Below are 24,485 nucleotides of genomic sequence, written 5' to 3'. Positions count from 1 at the left end.
ACCATCACTAAAATTCAGCACTTTCTTGGCACGATCAAAGAAGGCCTTTGGGGACTGCCTGATCCTTTCTGGGACTTTGAGAGTGTTCACACTTACAAAGACCTGCAGAAGGGGTGCTTTGCTCCATGAGTTTTAACAAGAAAAGTAAAGTAGCAACAGCCTTATGTCAAAAAAACACAGGTAAGACACTCTTCCGAAAGACAATGTTTAAATACAACAGCAACCACTTTGGTTTATTTCCTTTTCCCCAGCTAAACTTGGTAGGCCATTTTCCCTCACTGTTAAGCTCCTGTTTTGTGGCGATACCACGCCTTCTTTATAATGATTATTTTAATGGTCACAGCGAGTGGGGATACACCATCATTTACTTGACTGTTTACCTATTGTTGGGCTGTTGAACTGAGCGCGTTTTTATCTGTGTTATTAATTTAAAACAGTACAGAGATGACACGGCATCGCTAATCTAAGACTACAGGGTTTATATATTTACAGCTCACATTTGATTATGAAATTTAATTTGAGAGTAATTAAGACATTTATATTCTACACAGCTCAACAGCATCTAGATTTCCCTGAGCCAGGCAGGCCCAACCATGACTTGCCACTTTCCCAAAGCATTTCCCATTAAATCTAACACAGGTTATGGACTCTCGCTGCTCTGCAGATTAAGAGATTCGCCCAAAGGACCAGCACCTCTAGCTCTATGGGGTGACCTACCCAAGGAAGCCATGTTAGAAATGCAATTCAAGTCTGACAGTCATCTCGAACTTCAAGGCAACCCTTATGCACCAGTGACAGACATGTTCCAGGACCACTGGAGGTCTCCCATAACCCACCCTTGATACATAATATGAGAAGGCCAGAAGGCTGACTCGTTCACTTCTCAGATGTCTGATACTTTATTATTGTTATTAATATTATTATCATTAAATTATCATTACCACTGGCTAGCCCAGAATCTTTGTGTAGACCAAGCTGGTCTCAAACTTGCAATGATCCTCTTGTCCCTGGCTCCCATGTGTTGGAATTGCAGGTACATGCTACCATGCCTAACTCAGCTGATGCTTCTTAAAGTTGCCCAGGGGTCAGGCCAAGTGACAGATCTCTCTGCTTAGGACAGATTTTTAGAGAATGTTATTCAAAGGGACTTATTCAGGCCACCAGCTGTGCCCTTCCGAGTCTCCACATAGAGGAAGGATGAGGATAGCCTTGGAGTCTCCCCAGCAGGCAGGGGGATTCTGAGGGTCAAATGAGAAGAAATGGGAGTGAAATGTACAGGCATAGGCTGGCATTTGTTAGCACACATGGTGCATGCATAGGGCCCAGCGAGATGGCTCAGCAATAAAGCACACGCACTGCTCCTGTGGAGGACACGAGCACAATTCCCAGCTCCCATGACAGGCAGCTCACAAGGGCCCATAATTCCTGCTCCAGGCGCTTCCAACGCCTCTGGCCTTTTTGGAGCATCTCGACTCATACACGTCCGCATAGTAAAAAAAAGATAAAAAAAATCAATCTTCAAACCCGCCCAGCAGGCATAAGGCCCTAGGGTCAAACCCCCAGTGCAGGCCCACTAAAGCAAAGAACTTCCTTATTATTTATCTTTATTTTCCCTAATAAGGGAATAGTCTTTTTACATACTTAGCTAGCAACTCTGTAGAGCAGGAAAAGCTGAGAGTTTTGTTTTTTATTATTTTGCTTTTACCACCAGCAATTAATTCCTCTGATTTGTTTTATGAGTTTGATGGTCTGGACTACCACTCAGCAAACCAGCAGAGTGATGTAGGGAAATTATTTCAGTGCAGTTCCTGGCAAACCCTGATGATGGATAGTGAGGCAGGACAAACTTACTCAGACACACATTTTTCAGGACTGGCAGGGAAAAGGCTGAAAAATTACTAGTAAATTGCTTTTTTGTAAAAATGCTCTCTCTTTCAAATTTCCCCTAGTATGAAGGTCTCCTTCACAAGGATGGCACGATCCATTCTGACACACCTAGATGGCAAGGGAGCCAAAGAACAGTCACAGATAAGAATGGGGGTTAGGATTTAATTTTCTTATGGCCCCAGTTTCCAAGGCTCTTCCCCCGCACCAACTTCTGAGTATATGTCTTTTACTTTTCGGGGGTAAGTGTCCCTGAAGGATAGCTATTATCTGTTCTGGCAGGCTTGCCCTGCTGCCCTCCACCCCCGGGCACAATCCCCACCTCCACTGTATGAGTCTTGCTATTAATGTATTACATCTCTGGACCATTCTACTCCTATCCCCTCCTCTCTAAACCTGTCCTGGAGGTTGAGTTTCAGATTACAGACGTCTGCAGATATCCCCGGCATCTTACTTGAAAGCCTTCATTCTGAGGCCGTAACTCCGGGACAATAGAAGCCTTGGGCATTCATGGTTGGAAAGGCTAATGCAGGGCTGTCATGGTGGTGACGCTCCCTTGGTGACATTGCCGGCTGTCACACTGGAAGGAAGGTGTGCTTCCATTCTCTGGAAGAAGCTAGGGCCACTGCTGACTGCGGCTGCTGAGCGTTCTGCACTGCTCAGAGCCCATGCAGCATCAGCCGGTCATCTGCCTAACCTGCCAGTAGAGCAGCAGCTGAGTCACTAACCATGGTGGAAATTGAACCAAAGGCTGCAGAGGTGATTTTAGGGTACCTCCCCCAAACCCATTAGTGTTCAGCAATATTATGAAGAGTTGGGGATTGGATGTGCCTCTGAGTCTTTCACGCTGCACACACCTGTGGCTTGCAAGGCAGCAAAGGCCAGTGTAGCAGAAGTATAACTGCAGAGAAGGGATAGGTCATGTGTTACCCCTAAGCCAAGGGCTTGGCGTTCCTCTCTTCTCCTTCATCAAGCCCTTAAGCCTACCAGCCTACAGCGCTGACTAAGGATTAAGGACAGGAGAGGCATTGGACCTGTACTGTACGTTGGACATCTGGGTCTGTCGGAAACAGAATGAGCTTGGGATTTGGAGGGCCATGGCCTATCTGTGCTCTTCACCTGCTGTGTGAGGTTGGACAAGTGGCATAGCATACCTCTGTGATATGGGAATGTTGCCACCAAATGTAAGAAAAATAATTCCCTGACCCTGTAAGTAGCGGCCCCTCTGTAAATATCTCCATTGTCATGGTGTTTCCTGAGACTGTCTCCTCCAGGTCTCTGGGCTGGGGTCTTACCTATAGTGCTACCATTGTCAAAATCACTACCCCTGCAAATCCTCCGCCTTAGGACAGAGCTTTAGTTCTGTTGATATTGGGCTGGAAAGTGCCGCTTTTACTGACCTTGGCTCATCTCTGTGACTTTGCAACCCTGAACGCTGGGGTTCTGATGCCAGAATCTTCCGGATACCCATTTCCAACCAGCCGACCCCCACTTTACTCTCAAATGTCAGGAAGCCAGCGACAGCTAGATCACAAGCAGCACGCGTAACTCTATCTTCTGTTTATCTTTTGCCAAACCCAGGATTGAACCCAGGTCCTCATAAATACTAAGAAAATGCTCTACTGAGCTTTATTTCAGACCTGTTTTTACTTTATATTGGGGCAAGGACTCCTTGATCTGCCCTGCTTGGCCTTGAACTCACTCTGTAGTCCAAGCAAACCTTATACTTGTGATCTTCCTGCCTCAGCTTCCTAAGTAGCCGGAATCAGAAATCTGCACCACCAGGCCCAGCTTCACTGAATCTTGCTTCAAGTGCAGCCCCCGAGAAAGTTCTTCGGTGTGCGATAAGCAGCTGCGAATCTGCTTATCTAATAAAGGGAAGGCACTTACCCTCCCGGTATTCCCCAGAGAATCGTTGGCCACCTGCATCTCTTTAGCTGCATTTAATAGCTCAGCCCAAGATGAATCTGCATGATTAACAAAAAGCCTCCTGATTTTATTTTCTTTCAGCATTTAAATGCTAGAACAACTACCATTGTTGTCATTTTTTTCCAGGGGTTGTGATCAAAACACAAAATTTGATTCTAGAATGAATAATTTATTTTTAAAGTAATTTCCCAATACCATTCTCCAAGGAATCACAGCAAAGAGATGGTATTGCTGTTTTTGTAGACTCAGGGAAACCCATGTTGGGTTCATGACTGATGTTTCTAGAAGCCATGCTCCGCATGACTTATTCCCAGAGATATCCCTGTGGAGGAATATGGCTGGCTCCCCACAGAGTCCATACTGACGACCCTGGTTCCTGCCTGCAAGGGCGTTCCTCTACATGTGTCTATCTGCTCAGGACCTAGACTCTTCAGAAAGTCTTTAATACTGTTGGATTCCAATAACAGATTAATCATGTCATCCTCCAAAAAAAATACTGTAAAAATCCTCAACTAAATAAGTTGCATTTGGTAAGTCATCTGCCTACGAAGGGGAGACACATGTGAAAAGATAATTTGCAGAGCTGACGAAGCGGCGACACTGGGCTGCTTGATGAATATAGTAAAACAGGTTTGTCTAATGGGGAAACAAGCATTACTATCAAACAGAAACCAAGTGTATCCCACATGGAAAAGTAAGCAGGCTTTAATATCGAGAAGCATCTCATGCTGTGCCTGCCAGCAACTCCCCGCCTGTCTGATTTTCCTTAACATAAAGGCCAACCTCACCTGTTTAAAAATAATTAGGAAGCCGGCAGCCGTAATTTGGCTGGAAGTCCATTCGGCTGCATTTGCGTGTGTGCTTCTGACCCACTAAAGCTTCTGTTGCTGTCTCTGCATGCAGGCACCATGGTCAGCAAGGACTCCGGTAGATGCATACTCACGACACCAGAGCGGGAAGTGGAGCCAGCTGCCTGCCTGGCCCTGGAGATGAGATATGCCCTAGACCCTAACCGGCAGATCAAAAAGCGGAACAAAGCCCTGCAGGTGCGCTTTAAGGATATCTGTGAGGCTCAGAATGAGCAGAGGGACACACAGCTGTCTTCAGGGTCTCTGGGGGAGAAGCGGGAGGCCAAGGCTGTGGCCTGTAGGTCGGCCTACCGTAAGTATATGACAGTGCCCGCACGCCGATCCATTCCCAACGTCACCAAGAGCACGGGCGTGCAGACCTCACCAGACCTTCGCAAGTGTTACCAGACATTCCCTCTGGACCGCAAGAAAGGCAGCCTCAAAGGCCTGCCGGCTGCAGATGCCTTCAAAAGCCAGAACAATGGGTTTCTAGCAGGTTCAAAAGAGAAGAGCGAGGCCGGGTCCATGGAGGAACCTCGGCCTTGCAGCGCGGGAAGGATTCACAAGACCACAGCTTTGGTTTTCCATTCCAACGAGCACGTGAATGCGCTGGACCAACCTTCTGGGGTCAACTGTGCAGAGCTCTGCAAGACTCCAGACATGCTTGGCTACCCTGAAGCTCTAGTGCAGAACTCTCGGCCTCCCTCCGAGGAGCCCGTCCACCAGCTGCAGGGGAGAGCTAAGCCGGACAGGGGCACCCTTGACTCAGAGGAGCCCACTCCGCTTACCCATGGAAGGGTATTTAAAACAGAGGTTGCCACTGTGTATCCGCCTGCCATCAGTACCAGGGCCCCTGAGCCTGGCTTGTCGAACTCGGCTGCTGCCAGCCAATGGTCTCTCTGCCCTGCCGATGAGGAGCAGAGGAGGGCTGCCCACCTCAACGGGCTGCAGGCATCCACAGGCTCTGCTCTGGCCTGCTCACCCCCAGTGCAGTGCCTGTCCCCAGAATGTAGCAAACAGCCCCCGCAGAACCAGCCTAGCCCCACAGCTGGGGTGGGGGATGAAGAACGCCAACAAATTGTGCCTCAAACCGAAGTGGTAGACCTCAAGGCCCAGCTGCAGGTGATGGAGAACTTAATCAGCTCGAGCCAGGAGACCATCAAAGTGCTGCTGGGAGTCATTCAGGAGCTGGAGAAAGGAGAGGCCCACCGGGAAGGGTATGTATGACAACTCTGGCTTATTCCCCGGAGGCTTGTAGGCTTGCCACTTGCCTCCTCGACAGCCCCAAGGTCCCATCCCTAAGGAGTCCAATGCCAGTGTTTCTGTGTCACTAGTTCTGGAAGAACTAGTGAGTTACAAGGATCACAGGTGTGTTGAAGGCCAGGCTTCTTGGTACACTCACTTCTGGCATAGATTTGCTCGTTAGTGTTTACCCGTCTGAACTTGGTTCCAGGCTCTACCTGAATATTCAGAGTTGTTGGGTCTTCCTTGTGATCTATTCAAATTAATGTTTCTGATCTTAATGAATTGTAATACATACACCAGTTTAAAATAATATGGGTCCCATTTGATTCTTAGGAATCCCATTATATAAGGGGGGGGGGGCAAATCAGGTGTCAGGAAAAGTAAATGCTAGCGAGTGATAAATGATTTCAATGGGATCCGCATGCTGGATCATATAAGGTTTTATGCGATAGTGTTTTTGGTTTTCATTCTTTTCCTGGAGCACACCGAGGCAGAGGCCCTCTTTAGGCAAGCTCTGTCTGTAGGTGATTAGGAGGCAAACATCCGCACCCATGAGTTGTGTTTGGTGTCCATTTGGATTATAACACAATCCAGCACCAACAGGGGCTTGTTGGACTTGACCAGCTGTTGATCGTCCAAGCTAGGAAACACATCTCCCGCAGCCCTCACTGTGGGCAAGGCTGCCAGGGCTGGTTCTGTGCATCTTCAAAGAGTGCCCATGGCTCCCCAACCTTAGTCCGACCTGCCAACCCTTTGTACAACCCTTTGAAACCACCCCATCTGCTCCACTATGTTCTGGAGGTTGGATGTGAGGCTGTGTTCTCTTGTCCATGTGACTGGTGCCCTTTACTCTGTGGGTGAATTGAGCTGGCAGCCGTGTGACAGAGGGAAGCCAGGATATACATTATCATTGCAGCAGAACACCCAGAATCAAAGAATCAGTAGAGGATTGCTGTAGCCGAATTAGGCAGAGTCTTCTTGGTGTGAGCAGTGGAGAAGAAACAGCCTCTGCCTTCCAGGGCAGAAGGTAAAGCCAATGCACTAGTTTCAATGGCGAGGTACCTGGTGCTTGTCCTACCCTTGACTTTGGCCATTCCAACCCTGTTGACAAAAGAAGCTACTTCTTAGTACCGGCCCCACCTCACCAACAGATTCCAGTAGCTATGAAGCCAAAAGCATGATTTGCATAATGTAAAGTAACCCGATGGGAGGCTAGTAGTCAATCTGATACCATGGAGTTGCAGGAAGCGCATTTAACGCTGAAAGGCCATCTCCATTTTCATCCATTTCAGGCATTTGAATCCATACACATGCAAAAGTCACACACTGGGGAAGATGGACTTGGGCATTAGCAGGTCACAAAAATGAGAGGGTCAAAGGAACCAATCCTGGACTTTGATATAGCTGGTAGTCACTGGAGCCACACAGCAAGATGAAAGGGTGTCACCAACACGAGGTAGAAAACAAACCTCAGCAAGTGGTGTGAAGCCACATGTATATAATATGGTAATGTGTACCCACTGGGAGTCATGCTCAAACAGAAATGTCTCTGAGCACCCTAGGAAGGGAAAGCCATGCGTTTAGCTAGGCACTTCCTTGTGCTAGTAGAACAAGCACAGGGCCTTGCTTCAGTAGGGTCTTCTAGCTTCCCAGGGGCTCTGTGTGGCTAGTCAAGTGAGTTCGAGTCCAGTGAGGTATGTCTGGATGGAAGTTCTGGCTCTGGTGACTTGCACAAGGGCGACACCCCTTTGTAGTTCATCTCTCCACCTAGAAATTGGGGGCATTTGCTCACCCCACAGTGGAAAGTGAGAGGTAGACAGGCGACTCTCGGCTGTATTCATCCCAGGAACAAATTCTGAGACTAGGTAATGGCTGCTCCATGTTGGTCTTACTGATTACTGGTTTTGGATAGGAGGAGGAGGGTCTGAGCAACACTTGGGCCCCATGTCTGAGTCCAGTGCAATGAATGCATCCCCCTTACGCTGCTGAGCACAAAGGGTACAACTCCACATTGCCCTGGAAACCCTGGGGAGTCTCTGTTGAGTGTAGTGGCTGCCAGCAACCTGTGCCTAATGAAACCCATCATGTCAACTGTACTTAGGTACACTTGACCATTCACTCTTTGAGCACACTGACCAGGGTTTAAGAGTTTAGTAGTGTCAAATAAAGACAGAGGAAAGGGTCTCCTGTCATAAAGAGCCCTTTCTTCCAGTATCCCAAAGTATCCACAGAGCCCTAGCCATCTTAAGACTTGACACCTTAATATCGAGGCCAGGAATTGTGGTCCCCTCCATCATCTTTTAAACAAACCTCTACTTAGGTCATTATCCATACAGGACAAGTTCAGGATGTCAAGGCAGGTTCATAGAGTCCATAAGTCTCACATCTGATTCTAGAACAATCATTCCCACCCATCTCAGGGAACCCTCTGGATACATTTAACAGAGAATCAATTAGTTTCAAAGCCCAAGGGCACTACGATGGTGGCTCTTCCCATGCCATGCCCAAGATCATTAGTTTGACTAATACTCAAATTTCTCACTTCCCTTTTCCCTTGAGAATATCACAGAGGGGAGCAGCCTCTAGGGGGCAAAACAGAAGCTGTGAGGATGGGGTCCCAAGGAGTCTGCAGAAGTTGGAGAGTCAGCCACAGCCAGTTCCCCACTGCGACACCTGTAATGACTCTGGGGAAGGATAGCGACTGCCCATTTCCCTGGTGCAAATACTGCATCGTCAGGCAGTTGCAACAGCTCCTGCATCCTGAAAATCTCTGCTCCTCTAATCACCCAAGCCCAGTCCTGAACGGTGCCACTGTGGTCCTGAAGGGAGAAGGGGTTCTCAGGACATAGGTACTTCATGGAGGCTGGAGATGACTGTTTGACTTGTACCCCAAGTTAAAGCAACAGGAAATGCATTCTACTTTACAATACTAGTGTTTAGAATGTTAAGAATTATATTTTATTTTTCTCTCTGTGTGTTTGGGGGTTAGGGGCACAAAGGCAAACCTGAAAAGGTCCATTTTCTCTTTCCACCAGATTTGTTATGGTAATGGAACTTAGGTCATTGAGCTTGGTGCAAGTGCCCTTTGCCCACTGAGCCATCTTGCCATCGATATATGTATCATTACATATTCACTTCCTGTGAAATGACAAAGAATTGAAGGACCCATCAAACACCAAAAGTTGTCCTTAGGAAGTAGTCTCAAGCCTCTGAGTCATTAACTATGGAAGATGCTTATGAAGCCTTAGGAAGCAGTGGGCTAGTGGAGGCTTCTACTTCCTTTTCCTGCCCAGGAAAGAAAGCACAGAGTGGCTCTGGATAAGAAGTCACCAGCATTAAGGAGGATCTCTTAATGGGGTGGGCCCAGTGCAGCCATGACTGTGTCTATGTGACACACCTTATACCCACGTTTCCATAATGTTCTGTGGGCTAGAACTGAGCCTTTGAGGGCCATGGGTCTTCTCTTGTGTTAATGTCTAGACAGTGTGAGGGGAGAGCAATATCTCTGAGTCTGAGCAGCAGCCTCTACGTCCCCTGGACTGTACTCAGTGTATAACATCTTTGATAGGGCTTTTCATTATCCAGGCCATCAGACAAGCTCTTCCTAGTGGCTTTTTCTCTCTGAAGGGCCATGTGCCACCAGGCAGCTGCTCTCAGTCCCTTCCAAGCTGTGGTTCCTAAGAGACTCTTCCATTAGTCTCGTTTGCTCATCTGCTTGCCTGAAAGGCTTGAGCAGAGCCGTCTCAACAAAGGCAACTGAGCTTCAGTTGGGTCTTCGTCAAGTAGGAGTGGTGGTGGCTTACATATGGTGTCTAGGACAAGCCCCGGCCTACAGGACCACATTGTGGTATAGGCTGGGACCCATGGGCAGCATTACAGAGGATCCCTTCTGTAAGGAAGTGGGCTGTGCGAAAATTTCCTCATGCTCGTGCTTTTTAGTCCCCTGTAAACCGTTTGGACAATTCACTCAAATCACCCTGCTTTATGCAGCACAGGCGGCATTTGCTCACCAGGCTGGCATGAATGCCAAGAATTACCCTGCCCGTTTCAACGTTCTCAGTATTATTCTGGTATCTTCTCGGGAAGTGCTGGGTCACGCAGGCTACCTGCAGGACTGATGTGTTTGTTAAAGGTTGAGAGCTGGGCAAGCGGTATATGGGATTAAAAACCCAACTAGTTCTTAGAACGGGGGAAATTCCCTGTAGCCACCATGGGCTTCCTGAGCTGGAGAGCCACTGACCAGTTGTCTGAAGGGTCTCATTGCTTAGCGTATTGCAGCCCCAGCAGTACACTGTGGAGGGATAGCTCTTCCTGCCTATAAGCTAACCCGTCCCAGACACTCTAGGGCAATCGTTCCTAACCCTCCTAATGCTGCAACCGGTTCTTTATGTTGTAGTGACCCCCCAACCATAAAATTATTTACACTGCTATTTCATAAATGTAATTTTGCTGCTGTTATGAATTGTAACGTATATATCTGATATGCAGGATATCTGGTATGTGACCCCTGTAAAATGGTCATTTGACCCCAAAGGAGACACAACACACAGGTTGAGAACTGTTGTTCTTCAGAAGTAATATATTCACTGACTCGAAAGAATCCAGTGATGCTTTTCCAATCAGAGAAGATCAGACACCTGTGGGAGAGGCCACCTTCAAGGATGTTAAACGTAAGGCCAGGTCCCTTGGAGCATTCAGGTTTGGGAAGCGGGGGGTATCCAGAGCAAGCCAGGCCTTGAAATATAGCTAACAGAAAAGCAGGTATGACGTGCTGGACCTCTGTGGCTAAACTAAGTCAGAAAACACATGACACTACAGGTGCCTGATTGCTTGAGGAAAGGTTGTAAGGTCTAACACTTAGGCAGGCAGACAGACAGTTTACTGTCAGCGGGGTATCCTTTAGCTAGCTAACAGGTGGCTTCATGGTGGCCGGACACCCAGTTCTCCCCATTTGGGGCGAACAGTGGTTTAACTAATATATTTTATAATATTTTTTTAATTGAACACACCCCAAGTTCACGGGCTGATGAGAGAGAGCAGCATTGCCTGCTTTCAAGACTTGGAAGGCAGGAACAACTAACAGTTAACAGACACTGTACAGTGGCCTCTGTTAATGTTTCCTCAAACCCATCTGTGTTAAAAAAAAAATGGGAGTAGCCACCAATAAGAATCCTATGCAGCTAAGTAGGTGAGAGATGAGGACTGAGGTCACTGGAGTACCTCAGAATCCCAGAAAGCATTGTTTATTTGAGAGGGTGGGTGGGTGGGGAGACAGATTATCAGCTTTAGGGTCCATATGATCCATATCCAGATGGCTCTCACTCTCTCTTTATTCTAGAAGCAGACCAGAGACCACAGCGTGTTGACTATTAGGTGGTTAAGTGTGGGACTACATCAGCTCAGCTGAAATGTAGGCTCACACTCAGGAACAGATAGTTCGTGTGTGACCGCCAGGCAGGAAGACATCTAACTCATTCACACACTCAGAGGACTTAAGCATCTCCTCCACGATGGGCACAGAGGTAGGCAGTGAGCAGACTGAATTCAGGACCAGCCTTTAATGAGTACGTTATTAATTAACTTCAGTTTGTTAATGTATGTGCTTGACTTTTCTCCAACATGCATGAACCCCCCCCCCCCCACCTAACTTTGAAACTCTGTGTATGTGTGTGCAACATAAAATTATAGATTGTATGGCAGCTTCCTTTGAGCCATGACAAAGGTGTCCCACCTGGGTTGTTCCATTTTCACTCACATCTTGATGCCAGAGTGATAGAACCGATATACAGACTGTTTTTCATGCCTTCATAACGACGGAGCACTCACAATTAGGCATTTCAGAACCTGTGAGGAGATGAGAAATCCCCTAGACTTTTCTCTAATTTCCCAGGCTCAAATGAAATAAATACTGTGTCACAATAATGCAAAAAGCCAGAAGGGGCCAGTTTACTTCATCCAAGTTACAGAACAAAGGGATCAACATGGAATCTGTATACCCCTGTGGGAGCTGTGCCAGAGACCTGGGGAATCATAAAGCTCTTCTATCACAGGTAAGTTCCTGACCTCCCAGGATCCCCCTTCTGGAGCCCAGGGAAAGCGGGGTCCAGTCAGGTCATCCCATTCCTACCCTAGCTATAAACTGTCTATAGGATGATGAGGTGTTGTTCATGCCAGAACCGACTTACTGCTTTAAGATCAAGGTCTTGAACCTAGTCAGATGGGAAAGGTCCCAAACAGAGGGGAGTGGGTGGAGGAGACAGTATTCAACTGTCTCTCCTGGTGTCCATGGTCCCGAGAGTTAACTCCTGTGGATTTCTCAAGTTCTGCATGGTGTCCTCCTCAGCTCTGACAAGATATTCTACAGGCAAGCAGGGCACTGTGAGCAGCAAGCGAAGCCTGTGCTAGGTGCAGAATCAGAGGCAGGAGGGTCCTTAATTCTGCCCAATACTCTCCTGTCCCCTCACGTACTCTATTTGCAGGGGTTGGGAAAGTCAGCACTCCAATTTCTAATGCTCTTGATGAATCTGTCTCGGTGGCTCTCTGCAGTTATTGTAACCCAAGCATTTTAAAACGGCACAACCAGCCCAGAGAGGTCAGCCTCCGTGGCACTTGCTCTTCCCTTTCTCAGAAAATGAGCTCTGGCAGGACAGCAAAGCGGAGTGACCAGGGCCCTGCAGTCAGCAGGTCCTGAGCTAAGAAATTCACACCGACATGCCCTCACCTAGCTACCTCAGCAGGGTCTCTAACCTGTAGGACCTCTTACTGTTCCTTTGAAACCAAATGCCCTGCAGCCTGTGGACCTGGCAGCCCAAGGGATTTGGGAATTAAATGAAACTTGTAAGATAGGTGTGGTGGCACACACCTGTGATCTCAGCACTTGCCTGGCTGAAACAAGAAGATGGTGAGCTCGAGACCAGAACAGGCTACCAAGCAAGCGTCTGTGTCTGAAGGGGAAACTGTGGAAGATAGGATCTCATACCCTGTGGTTGCCTGCATGCACCACCTCCCCCTCCCAACTTCCACCACTTGCTTTCCTCTACGGTCAGTTTCTCTGTTGAACTACCTTACAGGAGCAAGCCACTAGGTGGTCATGGCGTGTGGGCTAGAATACGTGGGGTGTCTCCTGACTCTTACATTGGTTAGATTATTCCAGAGGATGAGGAAGAACTGGGAATTGCAGAATAGAGGAACTGTGCTTTGAACTTCGCCTCCGAGAGAAACACTGCACTCATAGGGAGCCAAGATGCAGTCACCATAGCTTTGGCTTTCTCACACCTCCAGCAGCCGTCTGAAAATATTCATAAAAATGTGTTGAGGAAAAGCCCCGCCTGCTGATTGGCACACATGGAGAACAGGGCCATCCAGCTGCCCCTTCCCTTGCCTCCTCTCCCCAGTGCCTCTTCTCTCCCAGGACTACCAATGGCGGCCATGGAAGTGGCATTCTGCTAGCAGATTTTAGGGAGAGGGTTGTTTTTCTATTACAACACGTAGCTTTTATAGATTTGTGATAAAATAGTCACATCCCACATTCAAGTCTATTTATTATTTTTGTGACTTTTGAAATGAACGTGCCTGCCAGGGCCCTCCGAGTATGTGCTTTCCTTTAACTCGCAGGGTCGTGGTGAGCCTTCTTTAAGGCTGTGTAAATATACAAATAAATAGATAGCTTTGTAAATACTGGTATGAAGTTCTTGGAAATGGTAAGTCTTTCCGTCCCTAATATAGAAAAAAATAAAGCTAAATATATTTGTAAGCGTATAAGCCGCATTTCTCATTCTTGCTTTGGGCTTCATGTAGGTATCATATACACCTGAAAATGGAATTTAAATAATCTTCCTGAGCAGAATGCCAAAAGAGCTTTCAAATACCTCCTCAGCCTTTCAAGTTGGCCAGTGAATAGAAACCTCACCACTGAGCCACTAGGAGACTCTGAAACCCCGTTTGCAGATAAAATGAGCAATTCAAGGCATGACACGAACATTTATGAAATTTATGGATTTGTGTTCCAGAATTCAGATTAAAAAAAGGAAGACGAAATGTGAGTTCTGGTTTTCAAATAGTTTTTTTTTTTTCAAACTCCATGCAATGTCTGCTAAGCAATGCTAAAGGCTCTGCCCTCTGGTTTCCATTGGGTCTGAGGCAGAGTGACTAAGTGAGAGCCCCCAGGTAGAGCCCCTCTGAGCTAGGCACGTCAAGGACACCTGTGTGGAGCAACCTGTAATGTGCGGAGCATTTGTGAGCCTCCAGAGAACAATCCCAGGGAAAGAGGGAAAGTGACTTCCCTGGGAGAACTGAAGCTTGGGTCTGCCTCATAGGCTGTCCCAGGTCAGAGAGGGTGTGTCTGAGTTCACAGGTAGGTGGTGGGAGATTTTGCAAATCCTTGAAAATGGGGACACAGCAGATCTGCACATGCAAAGAAGAAAGTAGGCCTTTTCTTGGGGAACAGCAGGTCTAGGTTCTGCTCTGATTGAAGGGGCTTCAGAGACTCTACACTGCCTCCACGATCTTGGCTCACACAGAACTGAAATACAAATCTGGGGAAAGCAGACTCCTAGTGCTAGAGGAATAATGTATATGTTTAAGGCTTCATCTCACTAAGAGGAATTCCCTTGGTGTGATCATTGCAGAAAAATCAAGACCATTCATCTCAAAGTCCAGGGACGTGGGTAACGACAAAGGTGATGTTGTCCGAGGAACAGCTCACCAGATGACTGGTTCATGGAGTCACTACTACCCAATAGCCAGGCTTTACTTCCTCAAACTGATTCAAATTAGAGCATGTGTGAACAATAAACCAAGTCAAACTTTTCAAGACAACCTAAAAACAGCAAATAGAAGCAGGTGAGGAACAAGGCAGAAGGTTCTGAAACAGTATAAAATAAACACAGAATTATTCCAAAGCCCTGATAGAAACCATGCTCGGGATGAGGAAACCCTGGGGAAGGATGCTGTTGAAGTAGAGACTTTTCAACTTCAAATAGTTTTTTTAAAAATTTATTATTTATTTTTGACAGAGGGTCTCATTGTGTAGCTTGACTGGCCCTGGAACTTGCTCTATAGACCAGGCAGACAGAGAGCCACCTGCCTCTACCTCCCAAGTACTGTGATAAAAGTTATGTGTACCTTCAGTTACAAAACTGACTGTATCTCCAGATGAATCTCATATCGGACAGTAAGAATTTCTACAAATCATCCCACCAAAATATAGAGATTTGTTAAAGATTGTGGTGGCTTGGAAGAAAATAGCCTCGAAAAGGAGTGACACTGTTAAGCAGTGTAGCTTTGCTGGAGGAAGTGTGTCACTGTGAGAGTTGGTTTAGAGGTCTCCTATGCTCAAGCTGCTCCTAGTGAGACAGACCACTTCCGGTTGCCTGAAAGAGTTAGGACTCTCCAGCACCATGTCTGCCTGCATGCCGCCATGCTCTTTGCCATGGTGATAATGGACTGAATCTCTGAAACTATGAGGCACCCCAATTAAGTGTTTTCCTATATAAGAGTTGCCATAGTCATGGGGTGTCTTCATAGCAATAAAAGCCTAAAAGCAAAGATCTTATTTTTATTTTATGTACACAAGTGCTTTGCCTATGTCTGTGTACCATATACAAGCAATGTTCAAGGAGTATATAGTGTCTATCAAAGAGGGTGTCAGGTGCCCTGGAATTGGAATGACAGACAGTTGTGAGCTGTCATGTGGATGCTGGAAATCGAACCGAGGTCTCCTGCAAGTGCTTTGAGTGTTCTTAACCACTGAGCTACCTCTCCTGCCTCTGGGCAGTTTTTAATCTTTAGCAAGGAGAGTTCCCGTGCATTTGTTTCTCAAACAAATGCAAGATCAGCTTGGAAAAGGTACACAAGCTTCAAGAGGCAAAAGACCTCACTTAAAATTGTTAACTAAGCTAATCTAAACACATCAAAGGAATCTATAAATAAAAGATAAAAGCCCTTGTGGGTGTTTATCATCAAGACCTGCAAATGCGCAGTCACTCCTTCAAACTGAAACCTCCATACATTACAGCATGTTTGACTGATAGGACTCAAGTGGAGAGAAATGGCAGCCAGAAGGAAAATCCATCTTAGTGCCATAAACTCAAATCCTTATTTTTATTCCCTCTGTGTAGCCAGTACCACCAAAAATTCATTTTCATTAATTTTCAATAAACTATAGCTTAAGCATTAACTTTCCTCCTGGAACACAAATTAATCAAGCCTGCTTCTGCTCAGCCCTAAAAAACTATCTTTCTTCTCATTAATAGATATTTCTAGTGCCTTCTGGGGCAAAAGGCTTGTTTGTATCATTATTGTCATTATTTTGCAACTGGGCATATCTTCCACTGCATAAATACATTAAAGAAAATGCAAGCTTTGTACATTTATAGTATAACTTAAAAGTCCACACAGAACTTCCCCCATAATGATAGGGCCACCACATTTGGCAAGATGCTAAGCCAGTAATGGATTGTTTGTCAACACTTTCTATGGAATGCCAGGGAGTTCATTGGGTTTCTCAGAGAGGGGTGTTTTATCCAGAGTGCCGGTGGGCTAAAAGAGTGACCTTCCCCAGACCTGTGACTAGAGTAGCTTAAGATGCAAGGCTGAGCCATTTATCTTCATACCTGGGTGTGGGGAACAGAAAATGACTGACCTTTATTCTCACTTGCTTGGAAAAATTTAAAAGGGAAAATGCTAATAGTCTTTAGACAGGTATCCCTTCCCTAGCTGGGAACATCACCAGACTGGCAAGACTATTTTCCTTTCCAGGAACAAAATGTATTACACACACACACACACACACACACACACACACACCCATTTGCTCAAGTATCCATTCATCCAGTCATTGTTCAAAACAAACTTCTTCGCATCATCGATATATACAGCATACTGCAAGTTCACTAGAACCTTGCCTACATTCTGGTGTAGGGAGACAGAAAAGGCTGATGGGCCAACTGGCACTGATGGACTCCTCTGTGGGGATTGGTTTGCTGAAGTTTAATATGGGGCAGGAAACAGGTGTTAGCTTTCTATTCATCACGAAAGACAGGTAAAGAGGCTCCACCCACATTCTCATCAGAGGAGGATGCAGGAAGTGCAGAAGATAGGGTCCTGGTCAGCAAAATGGTCTCAAGTGATGCACAGGAGAAAGTGTCCCTATATCGCTAACCCACTGTAGAGTGGTCCATGGAGACTCCCAGAGCAGTAGAACTTTTGGGAGTATGTACGGGGCTGCTTGGAAAGGAGGTGGTTAGCAAGAACCCTGGAGACTGGGCCATGGGAGGATGCTGCTTTTCAGAGGCATGCAAATCTGCTTCCATGACATAGAAGCACGTTCTTCAACTTGAAAAATGGGCCTGTAGGTTTTAGCTGTCCAAGCAATTAAAACCAACACCCACCAAGGATCATACAGGGCATCAAGATACAGGAAGTATTGGATAGACTCTGTGAGGCAAGCATGCTGGGATTCTGTGCTGTAGAGTTCTTAAAGTCAATAATTAGAACACAAAATAGAAATAACCAGAACTGTCAGGCATCCTCGTGAAACTGAGCAAGACAGCAAATGGTTTGCAGGCAGGGTGGTGCCTCGCGGGTTGCCATCTCAATTCTTGACTTGGGAGAAGTGACATTTTTTTCTTTTCTTTTGAGAATTTCACCCTACCGTAGGGTTAAAAGGTAAGGTTGAGACAAATAGGATGAAGAGAGAGCCAACTCAGCTTCCTAGGGATGTGTTCCAACTCAGCATGTCTGTATTATTCAGGCTGAAATTCCCAGCCTGCCCCCCCCACCCCAACACTCCACGCATGGGAACTGAGCAACAGAATGCTGTCGAACATGTAATGTTCTTTGAGGGATCCTCCTCCTAACACAGGATTCCCAAAACAGATCTCCCTTGGTGCAGTCAACCAGATTGGACTCCTGTTTTATCCAGTGGATATTGGGGTGGAGGGACTAGCATACGGTCTAGCTGGTTAGGTGCCAGCTACACAAACACGGGCCTGAGGTTGAGTCCTCAGCACCCACAGAAGAGCGAGGCACAGGACAACTGTACAGCATTAGAGTAAGCACGTGGAGGCGGCGGGGAGACTGGTGGTTCCCTCGAGCTTGTTTGCCTGCAGGTTTAGATGAATTGGTGAGAGACACCAATAAGAAGTGGGTAGGTAGTGACTTAGGAAGATATTTAAGTGCTGACCGCCGAGCTACATATGTGCACACAGTACATCTTAGAAATCAGGAATTCACGAATCCATGTTCAGGATAAACAGATGAGTATCTGAAAAAGGAGTGTGGTCTCAGTGAGAGCACCCCCACCCTACCCCTAGCACCACCAGATGATCTGGATAAAGGTGGGGAATCTGTTCTTGTTTAGTTGGATGGGCCTTGCTGTTTACACAGACCATAGGAAACTAATCGTGCAACAGCCAGTAACAGCTAGAGTCCTTTAAATACGCACAGTTCAGTGACTACATCGGGTAATTCTAATAGATAAACCGCTACACCGTGTCCATAAAACACCAAGGGGTTCTCTGGAGTTTTATTCAATGGCCAGGTAAATTTCACTCGGAACAGATCAGCCGGACTCTCAGTGATCTGCTTAGACAAAGCCACGTCTTGGTTCATTCACATTTCTGCTCATTTGTCCCAAGCTTCCACAGACTTTAATTGCCACCTCCCTTGGGACCCACATGTTAGACATCAGCTGGGCAAATAGAAGGCTGGAAGCTCTGGAAGTGAAGGCCAATGGAGAATGGGTAAGAACCAGCAAGGGCTGGAGATGGGCAGCTGCCAGGGTGGTCCTACAGAGCTCAGGGAAGACAGGAGATAGGCAGCTGCTAGGTGTCAACTTTTTAAAGGGGTAGGAATGAGAGCCTCAAACAGTGTCGCCCACAGCGGAGGTGACTGTGACCCTGTGCTCATCTGCAACAACCCACATTGTCTGACTAGAGACCCAGGCTCAGCAAGGATCACACAACTGCTAAGCCTTACTCAGCTGGGAAGCAGCTGCTGGAGAAAGGAGCCCAGTTGGACCATGAACCAAGAGGGCCCACCCTGCTTCTGATTAATTAATAGGTGACCTTGGAGTTGGTGTGAAAACCAACCTGCTATTTGTTTGAAGAAGCTTAAAGCAATGGGCAAAGTGCTTGTCTTGCAGGCATGAAGATACAAGTTGGAATTCCCAGCACACAGTGGGGCATTTCTGTAACACCAGTGCTGAAGGGCAGGAGTGAACAGAAAGGGGAATCCCTGCTCACTAACCAGTCAGGCTAGTTAATTGGTGAGCTCCAGGTTCAGTCAAAGAAAAAAAAAAAAAGTTGGGAGTGATGGAGGAAGATACAATGTGTTAACATCTGGTCTCCACATTTCCACATAGGCACACCTACATATTGCCACACACACACACACACACACACACACACACACACACACACACACACACACCACACAAAGCTTTAATCAGATGCTCCCTGAATCTTGGCATACAATCGCTGACATCTCTGTAGGCTCCAGTGCTTACAGCAGATGTAGATGTTTCTGTGGATATATTGGGAAAGTCTATATTCACTTTAGCAACGGAAGAGCTGATATATAAACTAGGTACACTTCCAGTACATGATCTAGCAAATTCCTTGTGAGGTTTCAGATGCAAAAACAAGCTGGGTCTGCTCCTCTGGACGCTTCAAGACCTATGAGGTTCCCCACAGCAGCCAACTCTGACCACTTTTGAAATCTAATTTCTTGCCACTAGCAGAGGTATCTAGTGCCTCTAATTAAAGTTGCTTTGAGACTGTTGTATGAAAAAGCCCATTAAGATGCTGATGCAAACGATGGCTTAGCTATCAAGAAAGGGACAGCTGGGCAGGAATACAGAAGAAAAGGGGGGAAAAATTGACAGCAGGTGAGAAAAGCACCCCCCCAAATTAAAAGGATAAATTAGATAACAAATTATCACAGAGAGTAGAGACAGTCATTTCATTTTTTTTTCTTCTTCAGGAAATGCCATCCTTGGCTGAGGGCCATACCCACAGCACGAGGATACTACCTTTGTGTTAATACATTGTGACAGTTCCAAAACTCTATGTAACTAGTGTTTTGAAAACCCACCCTTGGAGGGTCACCCCTGACGTTCGTATCATCCCAAATGCTTTTGTTTAGTGCTAGAAATGTGACCTTGTTGAAAATTAATATGCCACTTAAAATACAGTGAATAAGCTACAAGGTCATTTGCTGTCCCCTGTATCATGCAGAATTTGGGAGGAAGGACCCCTAACAGACTGCAGGCCATAACACAGGCAATGCTGAGAGAAGGGTTTTCGAGACTGTTGGTGCCAAATCAGACTCAGTACAAAGACTAATGTTGCCACCACGACGGGGGAGAGCAAGGGAGTTTCAGGTTGAGAATTTAAGGTCTCCCTGCTTTCTCTGCCTCCCCTGTCTCTTTTTCATTCAGATCTGCTGGTTTTTATTTTACATGCATGGGTGCTTTACCTGCATGCATATGTACACAGTGTAAAGTGTCTGGTGCCTGTGGAGGTCAGAGAAGGTGCCCTATCCCCTGGACCTGGAGTTACAGATGGTTGTGAGCTGCTGTGTGGGAGCTGGAAACCTACCCTGGGTTTCCAGCTCTGAGCCATTTCTCCAGCCCTCCCTGTTTCTTCCTCCCCTTTTCTTTCTTCTCCCCACTTCCTGTTCTCCCTTCTTTCTCCCCTTCCCCCTCCTTTGAATAGTCCTAGACTTCAGCAGCTCTCCCCATCCCTCACCTCTGCTTCCTTGGTAGCTAGTGTTCCAATCATTCCCCCATGTTTGAATAATCCCTTGCAGTGGAGCTGAGGTTGTTTTCATAGTCATGAGTTTGATTCTCAGTACCACGAAAACAAAAAGATCTTATGGGTGTGTGTTGGGGGGGGGGGAAGGACACAGACATCATTGTGGCTGCAGGAACAACTGACCTCAGTCAAAACAATGTCCGTGTTACTGTTCGAGGCCAGAAAACCCACATATCCATCCCAGACAGTTTCTTCTGCAATCTTAGAACTTCATTGGGCTCTGCTTCTCAAAACCAGAGGGAGGGGTGATGTCATTCTGGACACCCTCTTCCCTGCCTTTGTCTCCTGCTCTTCTTCCCCACCCTGTTTCTCCTTTTCTTCTTTGTCCCCTCCTACTCTTCTCTCTAGCCCTCCTCCCTTTTCTTCCTCCACCTCCTCCTCTTCTTCCTCTTCTTCCTTCCCCTTCCTCTCCCCTTCAGCCTGGTTTTCCCTGCCCCTTCTCTTCCCCATTTCTTCCCAACTCCTCTCTTCCTCCCTATCCCTCTCCTCCACTTTTACTTTCTGATCTTCTACCCAAACAAGTAGTGTTTGACTTTTGCTTAATCTTGTTTTACGCAAGAACCATGGGCCCTGTGTCTCGCAGATCCTTCAGGGTGTCAGCAACACCAAGGAGCTTGGATGGGGATTAGAAGGGAACCCCAGTGACCTTTCCCCGTACGCTTCACATTGCTTCCTACCACTTATCACTCTCTTCCCTTGGCCCGTGGGATCTCTGCAGCCCGGGACAGCACCTTGGCATATCTCGGCTGAGACTGGCATCCATCCTTCTTCCTTTAGCATCCCTGTGGGGTGCTATAAAAACCACTGCAGCAGCTCAGCCCTGTGCCTCCCTTCCTTTTTTTCTTTGATAATTCATCTCCAGTAAAAAGAAACACTGGAGAATCCCACACAGGAACTGTTACCAATGCTTTTTCAAAAATGTATGAAAGGGGAACACTTGTAGAAAAACATGTATTTATATTTATGTATTCAGGGACTTTTACTAACACCAACTGAGGAACTGGAGGAAATGAGTATGAAAGCATTCCTAGCTAGGGAGACTGGAATGCCAAACTGAAATCAGGGAGTCCTGGCCACTACAAGGAGGCATCCATCTGGTTCTCAGAGCAGTGACACCCAGAGATACAGGCTGTATTCTGCCAACCACATTCACTGTACTCTTTTTGAATGGTGTAAAGCCTTGTTGAGAAATAAGGTTTTATAACAAAGCAGAAGTGACCCCATAAATAGTCTTCACCGGAAGTGCCCTGTGGAACAAGCTTGTCTAAATTCTATTTTCACAGAACAACGAGTCCTTGTCCAGGCTCCACTAAAGTCATAGTCTTCACACCCATATCAAGCTTTCATGTACCTTGTACACACACACACACACACACACACACACACACACACACACGGTTTTAAACTGTTCTCTAAAAGATTGCCCCTTGGCCTGGATGCTGTCCTTGGTGCTGGATCCTATTTCTCAAGTCTAACATTACCTACAGAAACCCGAATCCAACACAAAGTTGTTTTCAACGAGCACCAGCAAAGAGAAGCTCTCGGTGATGGATCTGAGTTCTGACATGGAATGGTGTACTAGAGTCAGGGAAAAAGGTACACAGGGCTGAGGACATGGATCAGTCACTAAAGTATTTGCCTTGCAAGTGTGAGCATTCAGTTACCAGAAAGCCATATGAAAAGCTGGATTTATTGGCATGTTCTTATAATCCTAGTGATCACGAGATGGGACGTAAAGACAGATCCTGGGAACTCACAAATAGCCTTGTCTGCTTGTTCCAGACAAACAGGATTCAGTCCTAAAAAAACAGAAGAAAGTGCCTGGGCCTTGACACTCAGAGCTATCTGGAACTATACACGCATGATGCATGCAGGTTCCATGTACATGGTTACCTCTACAGAGATACACACTCATGAATGGCGATGGGCAGATAGATGGATAGAGAGATGGACGGAAGGAAGGACAGGGACACATGGACACACACACACACACACACACACACACACACACACACACACACACACTGGAGAAAATGATCTTAAACTCATTTTAAAGACTGCCTCTTGGTCTGGGTGCTGTCCTTGGTGCTGGATCTTATTTCTCAAGTCCAATATCTATGGTTCAGACTAAAAGCTTACAGGTCCCTACAGTGGGACGGGGGAGTGCAATGCTGTCTTTACATGGGACAAATGTGTTTGGCACTGGAGTCCAGATGAGATCATCTTGTGAGACAGAACTTTTCACAATGTATCCTTCCATTTCCTTGTGGCACCCATATGCCATGATTCATGTGTTGTTCAGGACCTTAAGAAAACAAAGCCTAACTGTAAGAGTTGGCCAGAGTCATATTGACAGAACAAGCCAATGGGACATGCTATTGAATCAAGGATGAACTCATAATTTATGAGTATGAAGCATGGACAACTCAAAGCAAGTAATAGGAAAACTTTACAAACTTAGCACTTTTTCAGCCCCCCCACCCCCCAAAAAAAAAGACTGGTCAAAATGTTCTGGTTGTTTTTAGGTCAGTGACATAAGCTCCTACATCCGGGAAATTCTGATTCACCTGAGATCTATGCCTACTGTCCCTGAAAAAGCTCTTGCTGTAGTGGTCTGAGCTTTGTGCTCTTCTCAGTTACAGTAGTGAGACTGGGAGACAGTCCTTCCAAATGCTGGCTTTATGGATAGGGTTCTGAGGGGAGAGGGAGAAACCGGGGATATTGTTGGTTGTCACTTGGTGTTCTTGCCTTCTGGTCTATGACCATACCACCCTCATCTCATCTCAGAGGCTAAGTAGGGCCGGACCTGCATAGTCATTGAATTGAATGTTATATATAACAGATATATATCTGTTATATCTGTGTTTGCAGCACAGACCCAGTTCAGATACTGCATCCCTGTTATTAAAGTGGCCCACACACGATCAGTTAAGCCAAATCCTCCAGCTTGGAAGGCCACGATCAGTTAGCACAGAACACAACAGATTCCTTAATCAAAAGTCCTGTATGGAGAACACTCCTTCAATGGATAAAATTCCAGTTGGGTCATTGATTGACAGTTGCTGCTGGCAGGAGCCCTGGAGTGAGTGAGCTACACAGCACAGGTCAACATTTTACATTTGATCCCAAGGTCATCCCTCTCTGACTTGTCTGATTCCTCTAAATGTCAAACACAGCAAGGGTACTACAGAAACTGCTAGAAATGTTCAGAAAGGGCCCTCCAAGAGAGTTCTGGTAGGTAATGAAGTCTTGAACGTAAGTCTCAGACAGGGAAAGCTGGTGGAAAAACCCCCAAGAAAACAGCAATGTGACTGACCAGCCTTAGGAGACCATCCAGTCCTCCCTGTGGGGTGACCACGTGCCTCTTCCTCTGCTGAGCACTTCAAAAGGGCACTTAGCATCATCCCAATTAGCTTCTGGACGGCCACAACCATGCCTGACTTAGTAGGTACGTGCTAACTGTCAGGGATGGGTATGTGTGCCTTTTATAAGTGATTAGCACAGTCTGCTCAGGAGAGCTTAGAAAGGACAATTTCTTGCTAAAGTATTCCACTATCCTGGAGGAGGGTCCTCTTGTGACTCTCTGGTGCCTGAAGCCTTTGTCCTGTCATTTTTCGGATTCACTGACTATCCCTAGCTGCCAATTACATGTAGTGAAAAACACAGGTCCCTGGATAGAGGCAAGGCAGCACAGAACATCAGAAGCCTGGGGTCTAAGAATAATGAGATCCTGGGCCTGGAGTGTGGATGGATTGTGTTCTAT

At 46.5% G+C, this 24,485-nt stretch overlaps 2 protein-coding genes across 4 annotated transcripts in view; one reads left to right on the top strand and one right to left on the bottom strand.

The window, feature by feature from the left end:
- Window positions 1–24,485, bottom strand: part of Dock1 (dedicator of cytokinesis 1) — a 503,376-nt gene that overhangs the window by 249,791 nt on the left and 229,100 nt on the right. The gene's annotated exons all lie outside the window — the stretch shown is intronic.
- Window positions 1–24,485, top strand: part of Insyn2 (inhibitory synaptic factor 2A) — a 55,670-nt gene that overhangs the window by 13,155 nt on the left and 18,030 nt on the right. For both annotated transcript variants that reach the window (XM_026781615.1, XM_005351415.3), the window contains exon 2: window positions 4,717–5,878. In XM_026781615.1, coding sequence (XP_026637416.1) covers window positions 4,722–5,878 — 1,157 coding nt within the window. In that variant the 5' untranslated portion in view covers window positions 4,717–4,721. The remainder of the gene's footprint in view (window positions 1–4,716; window positions 5,879–24,485) is intronic.

The sequence above is a fragment of the Microtus ochrogaster genome, chromosome 8 (assembly GCF_000317375.1).
Source record: "Microtus ochrogaster isolate Prairie Vole_2 chromosome 8, MicOch1.0, whole genome shotgun sequence".
In the NCBI taxonomy this organism is placed as follows: Eukaryota; Metazoa; Chordata; class Mammalia; order Rodentia; family Cricetidae; genus Microtus; species Microtus ochrogaster.
Note: the sequence above shows the minus strand (reverse complement) of the source record. Positions and strands in the feature narration are given on the sequence as shown.